Source organism: Micromys minutus (genome assembly GCF_963924665.1).
Source record: "Micromys minutus genome assembly, chromosome: 31".
In the NCBI taxonomy this organism is placed as follows: Eukaryota; Metazoa; Chordata; class Mammalia; order Rodentia; family Muridae; genus Micromys; species Micromys minutus.
The window spans coordinates 2510479-2518630 of NC_137966.1; the positions used below are offsets into that span (position 1 = coordinate 2510479).

Below are 8152 nucleotides of genomic sequence, written 5' to 3' on the forward strand. Positions count from 1 at the left end.
CCTCAGTTGCATAATGAGCTTAGGCTACATGAGACTGCATTCACTGCTTAACAAACAACAAAAGCAATTACTACAGGACTCAAGCATGCTGGCGAACGCCTGTACATCTCCACTGTGGAGACTAAGGACGGTGTATTTCAAGCCGGTCTGTGTGCTTCCTAGCAAGCTGGAGGACAGCCAGAGTCGAATAGTGAAGGCTCTGTCTCAGAATCAGGGTGGTAGCCTGCTAAGGTCTGAAGGAAGAGAAAATAAAACAGTACTCAGTACAAATAGGACAAGAAGAACCAGAATGGCTACCGGTACCTGGAGTATCCCTGTATAGAGGATGCCACACCACACAGTCCAGCGGAAGGGAAACTGGGGACAGCCCTTAAGAAGCCAATTCAGCTAGCTGTCAGCGCTTACAGTGCTGTTGGACCAGCGGTTCCTCCAGTTCCTCCCAGGGAAGGTTAGCCTACAGAAACAGATGTGGGGAGAGCAAGTGCCTAAGGCTTTTTAATCACCACAGGCTGGAGCAGGTAAATATTGGAAATCAATCACCAGCTTGACCGGCACCAGGGAACAAGTTAAATGAATTACTATGCATTCAGATCGGAATGTGGTGTGGCAGTAGAGGGGGTAAAGTAATGGTATAGACCCAGACAGAGAAGAAGTGGCTGAGCAAAGCAATTTAGGGAAAGAGACATGGAGTAGGACCCCATTTAAAAATTCCCAGAAGAAAACCGCAGCTGTTAAACCTGCTCCTCCGTACTTGGCCGGAGAAAGATTTTTTTTTTTAATTCCTTTATACATTTATTCTTGTGATCGGTCATTTTTACCTCTGCGTTATCATTTTTATAATAAAATATATAAATTTTGAGGGGAAATGAAAATAATGTTTCCTACGAAGGAGGAATTTACGATCTAGCCCTGGGACATGGCTTAATATTAACAAGCAACTAAGTGTCAAAATGGGACCTACCTGTATGTGCTCTGCAGGGCGCAGGGTAAAGAAGCCACACTTGGCGGGGCAGACCAGAGCAGAGTTCCTGGTAGAGACTGAAGACTAGGCAGGCTGTGTTGGCCCTCTGTGTCTTCCAGTTCTGCACCCAAGGGTTTAACCAACTCCAAATTAAAAGCACCAAGAGCTAGAGCAGGAAGATGGATCAGCAGGCACAGGGGGTTGCCGCCAAGCATGATTACAGGAGTTCAGTCCCCAGATATGCATAGAAGGAGAGAGCTGACTCCTCAAAGGTGTCCTTTGAACTGTATAGCTACTCCTTGGCATGTGGCCCCTACCACAAAAATAAGTAAGTAAATAAATAAATACATACATACATAATAAATGTGCACAGATATTTGAGAGGAAACACTAGAACCGCTCCCGAGACGTGTGGCTCTTTCCCCCTTGCTGCTCCCGAAACACTGTGCGGCATAACAGCCACTTAGGTTCACTTAGATCACACTAGATATTCTAAGTTATTGATTGGTTATCAGTCACCTAAGGGTGCTACAAAATGCATGGCGCAGGGCTACAGAAAGGTCACATGCAAATCTCGAGCCTCCTTATAGAAGCATAAAGCCACAGATTTGTATATTTGCAGGCACTGAAACTCGCCTCCTGCTGACATGAGTTGTTTGTGCATTCAAAAGGCCCCGACATTTGTTATTAGTTTAAAGTACCAGGTGGTATATTAAAGACTTTATACATGGCTACTTTCTTTTCTTCTCTTTCTCGTGTATTTCTTCCTTTTTATCATTATGTATTATTATTATTATGTTGTTGTTGATAATGATGTTGCTGTTGTAATTGTTTTGAAACAGGGCTTCCTGTGGCCCAGGCTGGCTTTGAAACTGAATCTGTAGCTCACAATGACCTTGAGCCCCTACTCAGTTTTCAGTGTGTGCCACCACACCACACCCAGTGTACATACATACTCTCATGTAGCCAAAACAACCAACAAACAAGACAAAACTGTGAAACAGTTACTGTCCCCATTTTATAAATGAGAAACTGAGGGTTCATTAACCCTTCTAGAATCCAGCAGCCAGTTTCTAACACCAGGCCAGGTCATTTGAATTCAGCCTTCCTGTCAACCTCTCACACTGCCGAACTGTCTGCAGAGGAAAGAATGCTCTCCACTCACAGGAATGAATAGCCCAAGACTACAGATCTGCGTGAGAAAAACCCATCCTCAGGTCCTGGCCTAGACTGTACAAGGCCATGGCCGTAGGCGGGTGCTTTGTAATGAAGTGTCGGCACGGGGCCTTGGACACAGTGCTCACAGTGCAGATGACAAACACTAGCCTTTGGCGTTAGTGTGCTCTGTGCAGACCTTAAAAAGAACAATCTGTTTACTGCTCCGTTCAGCGCCGTTCTACAGGCTTGACGCCAGGCAAGGTTGTGTGTCCATCCTCAGAAGTTAGACTGTGTTGCTCTCGGTCCTTCCCATCGTAGGTCACATTGTGTCCACAGCCACCACACGTGTCTCTATATGTCCCCATGCAACAAGGTATGTTGCCTGTCTTTGTCCTCATCAGCACATCCCTCCCAGGGGAGAACATGGGCCACCGATATTCACCGTTCTTGTTCCTCTTCCTACTCAGTCAAGACCTGTTTCCTAGACCCCTCACACCAGGAAAGGAGCCCACAGCCTAAGTTCATTCTGCCAGGATGCTTCCTGTTCACTTACTATAAGCTACATTTCACTAGGAGCCCTGTGTACAGAGTCTTAATCCAAAGTCCTATCTTTAGATTAAGTGATGGGACACAAGCCTTTTTGGTGTAATATTTGTCAGAATTAAAACATGAAGTAGCAGGCTGGAGAGACGGCGCAGTGGTTAAGAGCACTGGCTGCTCTTCCAGAGGTCCTGAGTTCAAGTCTCAGCAACCACATGGCAGCTCACAAACATCTGTAATGAGATCTAATGCCCTCTTCTGGTGTGTCTGAAGACAGCTACAGTGTATATAATAAACAAGTCTTTAAAAATAATTTTTAAAAAAAAACATGAAGTAGCACTTTGTTGGTTTTAGTACCACATAGCTAGAATGTAGCCTACTTCCATGTTTCCCCTGAGTTTAAAGAAGATGTCAGTCAGCATTGACACACAGGTATGCCGAGCACTCTTTCCAAGTAGAAACTCCTGGCTGGCTTAGTCCTGCTCCAGAAGCCCAACTAATCCCACAGCAGCCAGCACTACTGATTTGCTGAACAGAGAAATATTGGAATCCCCCACAACAAAGGGTGAACTTCAAATTGTTGCATGATATTTGAACCCTGGGATTGTGTTATTTACTGGGGAAAAAAAAAATAAAACTGCTTCTAGTTGTGGTGTGACTTAGCACACAACTTTAATCCCTCTGCCTGGGATACAGACACATTCTTAGTACACACCTTTGATCCCAAAACAATGAAGGTGAAGTTGGAGAAGGAAGCACCCGTGCTTGAAGGGGGATGTCTAATTGAGTGGCAGACGAAGTGACGAATCAGAGAAAGATTTGACAGAATGGATACGCCCAACTCTCGCAAGACTAGAAAGACAGGCAATGTAAGAGGAAGCAGCCCAAAGGGAGAGCGGCAGGAGGCAGTTTTTACTGGGAGTTTTACAGAGACAGGTTGAAGAGTGAAAAAGCTCATCACGGGTGAAGACAGGATGAGCCAGAAAATGAGAACAGATTGCTAGAGTGTGTTTGAGGTGACAGAGCAATTCAGTCAGGAGCTGAGAGAGAAGTTCAATTGAATCAGTCAGCTTGGAGAGGAGTTGGAGCTAGAACAGCTGAGCCGAATCAGCCAGCCAGAGTTCAAAAAGAACTAGGAAGGGGCGGGGGATTTATTCAGCAGCAAATCTCAGAAGCTGAAGATAGTCTAGGCTAGATAAGATTGTTCGGAGGCTGGAAGCTTCCAGGAGTTAGGCCTAAGTTAACAGGCTGAGGGACCAAGCCCCAGAGACAATTAGTACAGGAGAGTAAGAGTTACTTCCGCATCAAATGACCAAGAAGGTGAAGTGTCCCCAGAAGGAATGCAAGCATAACCCAACCTTAAAGATGGGATTTTTTTTTAAACTACATTTTGTTTGAGTAGCAGTGCCCAGCATGCAAATGGAGGCCAGAGAACAATTTTCAGGAGTTGGTCCTCTCCTTTATCCCTAAAGAAGAAAGTCACGTTCTAAGACTTGGTAGCAAACAGCCTTACCTACTGAGCAATCTCACCAGCCCAAGAGCGGGAATTCTAGAAGCATCCACACCACTAGAAAGTACTCTATCCATATATCTTTATCAAATATAAAGATTACTAGATTACCCAGAGGTCGGGCTCACAGTGTGGCTGGGCACCGAAGACAGAACATGAAAGATGATATACCACAGGCTGGGCAGTGGGGTTAGTGCACACTGAAAGTGCAAAATGGTCTGCAAACTATGGCTATGTCGCTTTCGATAAATAAATGCAATAGAAAATCCTGGAAATGGACAGCAATGCGGATTACAAGTTTGAATCCAGCCTGACTATATTCCAAGATCCTGTCTCAAAAATAATTTTAAGTGTGATTTTTTTCTGCATTATAAGGGTTTGCTTGTTTTTTTTTAATACTTAAGCTTTTCTTGTCTTTTTAAAAATATCTTCTCATTCTTCTAAAAGGAGCGTTAGTGATAGCATCTTTTTTATTTAAGAATATGGCGTGGGTTTAGGTTAAATGTAGGTTCCATGCCTGCTAAATTACAGGTGTGCTGTGTGGCCAGGGACAACACACTAACCCGATCCAGGTCTCAGTTCCCTAATATTTAAATTAGAAATTGTTTTAGTTTGGTATTGCCGTGAAATGATTTAGGGTCTCACATTCAGAGGGCGAGTTAATCAAGTGTACAGATCATGGCATCTCGCCGTCATTGTCCCTGCCAAGTGATCTCTTGTTCTCCTGATTTATGTCCTTCTGTTCCCAGCTCCTCGTCTGTGTGTGTCTGCCTTCACCCCTAGGCAAACACTGAGCGTCTCATATCATTTTCTGACGTGGCTTTTTTTTTTTTTTTTTTTTTTTTTTTGAAAATGTTTCTGCAAAACACATATGGTTGTTTGGCGGATTACTTAAATAAAATCATTCATAAATCTCACTCCTGTTTTCCATGTTTTTCCATGGAAAGAAATTCTGTACCTAGACTCTTTCCAAGTTGCCAAAAGGTTTGATACCCTGGGACATAAGGGCTACCCTTATCCAGAATTACATATGCCTTCTTCCTCCTTTACCCCGTGCTTTCTCCTATTCTCTGTGACCACAAGCAACGCTACCAAAAGCATCCCCCTGTGTGACACCTTATGGTCCTATGTGAAATCCTTTGAGTGGTTTGGCCTGGAACAAAATGGCCCAGCTCAACTGTGCACACACAGTGCCAGTGTCTTCTAAATGTCTCAACAGCCTATGCCCTTAGCAGCCAAAGCCAGGGCCTCCTCCTGTCCCCACAGCCTTTCTTGGCAGCTTTCTAATGTTTTCCATCATCTTAGAAGCCACGGCTTGTCTCTTTATGACTTCCACTTCAGTGTATTTGACTGCCTGGCACTTTGAGCATCTTGTCTTCATTCACGTGAATTGCCTATTTTCTTTATCCACTTCTTCCCCCTGAGTATACGCTACTGGGAATTCTGTGTTCTTCTTGATTTCTTATTTTGTTTCGGTTTTGAGGTGGGGGAGATGTTTTGCTCCTTTGACTGGTTACCTGGTTGATTGGGAGATTTTTGTGGTTGGTTTTTGGGGGGTGGAAGGGCATTGTTTATCTGCTTGCTTTTAGACAGACTCTCATTTTGTACCTGACTGTAAAACCCAAGCTGGACTAAAAATATGTACTCCAGCACAACCTCAGATTTCTAGCAATCCTCCTGCCTCAGCCCCCTGAGCACTCGGATTATAGGTATGAGACACCATATAGATATTTTAACTTTACTTAATGTTTTTTAATTTATTTGAGGTATTGCAGACATGGAGGTCAGAGGTCACACTAGGAATTCAATGTCTCCTTTCACCAGGTCCGTTCCAAGACTCAGACTTACGTTGCTTGGCTTAGTGAAATGAACCCAAGGCCTCGAACACAATGACTCCACTACTAAGATATATGTTCACCCCTTTCTTTCCTGTTCGAGCATTTCTAATATTCTAAATAACCTTTAAGCTGTTTGAGAGAAAATAAATAACCTCTCTTATTGTTGCCTGGGCACTGAGTCATTTTTCTTCATTCCAAGATTTTCTTAAAGTCTTTTAAGTCGTTTTCATTTCTTGTTAAAGGCCTGTTTGCGTTTTGGTCTTTAACGTGGCTCCTACTTGCCAAGGGAACAAATTGGTGCCTGTTTCCCAAGCTTTTGAGAAAGATAAGACACTGTATAGGTAAAGCACCTCACACGGGCAGCCTAGACTAAAGGCGTGTGGTATTAATTTTGTTAAGATCTCATGGGGCGAAGGAGTGAATGCTAAGGGATGAAACCTAACAGTCAGGGCTGCGGTGGCTGTTTATCTAAATCAGGAGATATTTCGTATAGAGAGGGAAGTTACTGAGTTGGAATTCATTCATTTTTTCTTTCATTCGCTTATTTGTGTGTTTGTTGGTAAATCTGAAACTCACTATAGGACCAGGCTAGTCTCGAACTCACAGAGATCCACATAACCTCTGTCTCCCAAATGCTGGTATTAAAAGTGAACATACCTGGTTCATCTATTTTTTTTAAATGTGTGTCTATGTGTGAGTGTATGTGCTCGTGTATGTGTAGTGCTCAAAGAGGCCAGAAGAGGATGTCAGCTCCATTAGAGCTGGAGATGCGGAAAATTGGGAATTTCTCCATGGGAATGCTGGGATCCAAACTCTGGTCTTTGCAATAAAGCCGCAAGACCTCGCAACCCATGAGTAATTCACTCGTTTCAAAATCACCTGGGACTGGGCCCAGAGGAAAAGCTACCATTGCGCACAGCTTAGGAGAGCCACTGAGCAGAGACGGTACTAACCAACCGCTGTCTTTCTGTCTGCACCCCTGCAGGCTCCCTGTTCTCCACCCTAAAGCCCCCGGACGCCGTGTTCAAGGTGGTGTTCTGGCTGGGCTACTTCAATAGCTGCCTCAACCCCATCATCTACCCGTGCTCCAGCAAGGAGTTCAAGCGCGCCTTCATGCGGATCCTTGGGTGCCAGTGCCGCGGTGGCCGCCGCCGCCGCCGCCGTCGCCGTCTAGGCGGCTGCGCTTACACCTACCGGCCCTGGACCCGCGGCGGCTCGCTGGAGAGGTCGCAGTCGCGGAAGGACTCTCTGGATGACAGCGGCAGCTGCATGAGCGGCAGCCAGCGGACCCTGCCCTCGGCGTCGCCCAGCCCGGGCTATCTGGGTCGAGGAACGCAGCCATCCGTGGAGCTGTGCGCCTTCCCCGAGTGGAAACCCGGGGCGCTGCTCAGCCTGCCAGAGCCTCCTGGCCGCCGAGGCCGCCTCGACTCTGGGCCACTCTTCACCTTCAAGCTCCTGGGGGAGCCTGAGAGCCCGGGCACCGAAGGCGACACCAGCAACGGGGGCTGCGACACCACGACTGACCTGGCCAACGGGCAGCCGGGCTTCAAGAGCAACATGCCCCTGGCGCCCGGGCACCTTTAGGGTCCCTTTCCATCAACGCCCCCCCAAAACACACACACATCATGGGAGGGAGAACACCATCGTGGGGGCGGGAGGGCGAATGGGGGGAATGTCAGCCCTAGGTAGACACAGGGTCGCAAGGGGACAATGGGGAGGGGGGCGGGGAGAGGGGCAGCTGCTTTTCTGGCAGGGGCATGGGTGCCAGGTACAGCGAAGAGCTGGGCTGAGCATGCTGAGAGCCTGCCCCCCCCCCCCCACGCCGGGACTTAAGTCTCTCTCTCTTCTCTCTCTGTATATACATAAAATGGGTTTCTCTATTCGTATTTATCTGTGGGTACACGTACGTGTGTCTGTTCGGTGTACGCGTGGGCTGCATGGGTGCGTGTGTGAGGCCTGCCCGCACGCGCGTGCCGGGGGCAGAGCGAGTGTGCCCCCTGGTGATATTCAGTTGTGTTGTTTGTCTTTTGACTTTGTACCTCTCAAGCCCCTCCCTGTTCTCTGGTCAATGCTGACACTTTGATAGGGTCGGAAAAAAAGTCCGATATTAAAGATCATTTCTCCTGTACGACTTCGAGTGATCTG

The 8152-nt window shown here is 46.6% G+C and overlaps 1 protein-coding gene across 1 annotated transcript in view; it reads left to right on the forward strand.

Moving 5' to 3' along the window:
* The window catches only part of ADRA1B (adrenoceptor alpha 1B), a gene marked incomplete at its 5' end in the record, with an annotated part of 56240 nt that extends 48623 nt beyond the window's left edge, over nt 1-7617 (forward strand). Inside the window, one exon of the mRNA XM_080942083.1 lies at nt 6993-7617. Within this exon, the coding sequence (XP_080798209.1) occupies nt 6993-7591 (599 nt within the window). The 3' untranslated portion in view covers nt 7592-7617. The remainder of the gene's footprint in view (nt 1-6992) is intronic.
* Nucleotides 7618-8152: the final 535 nt, after the last annotated feature.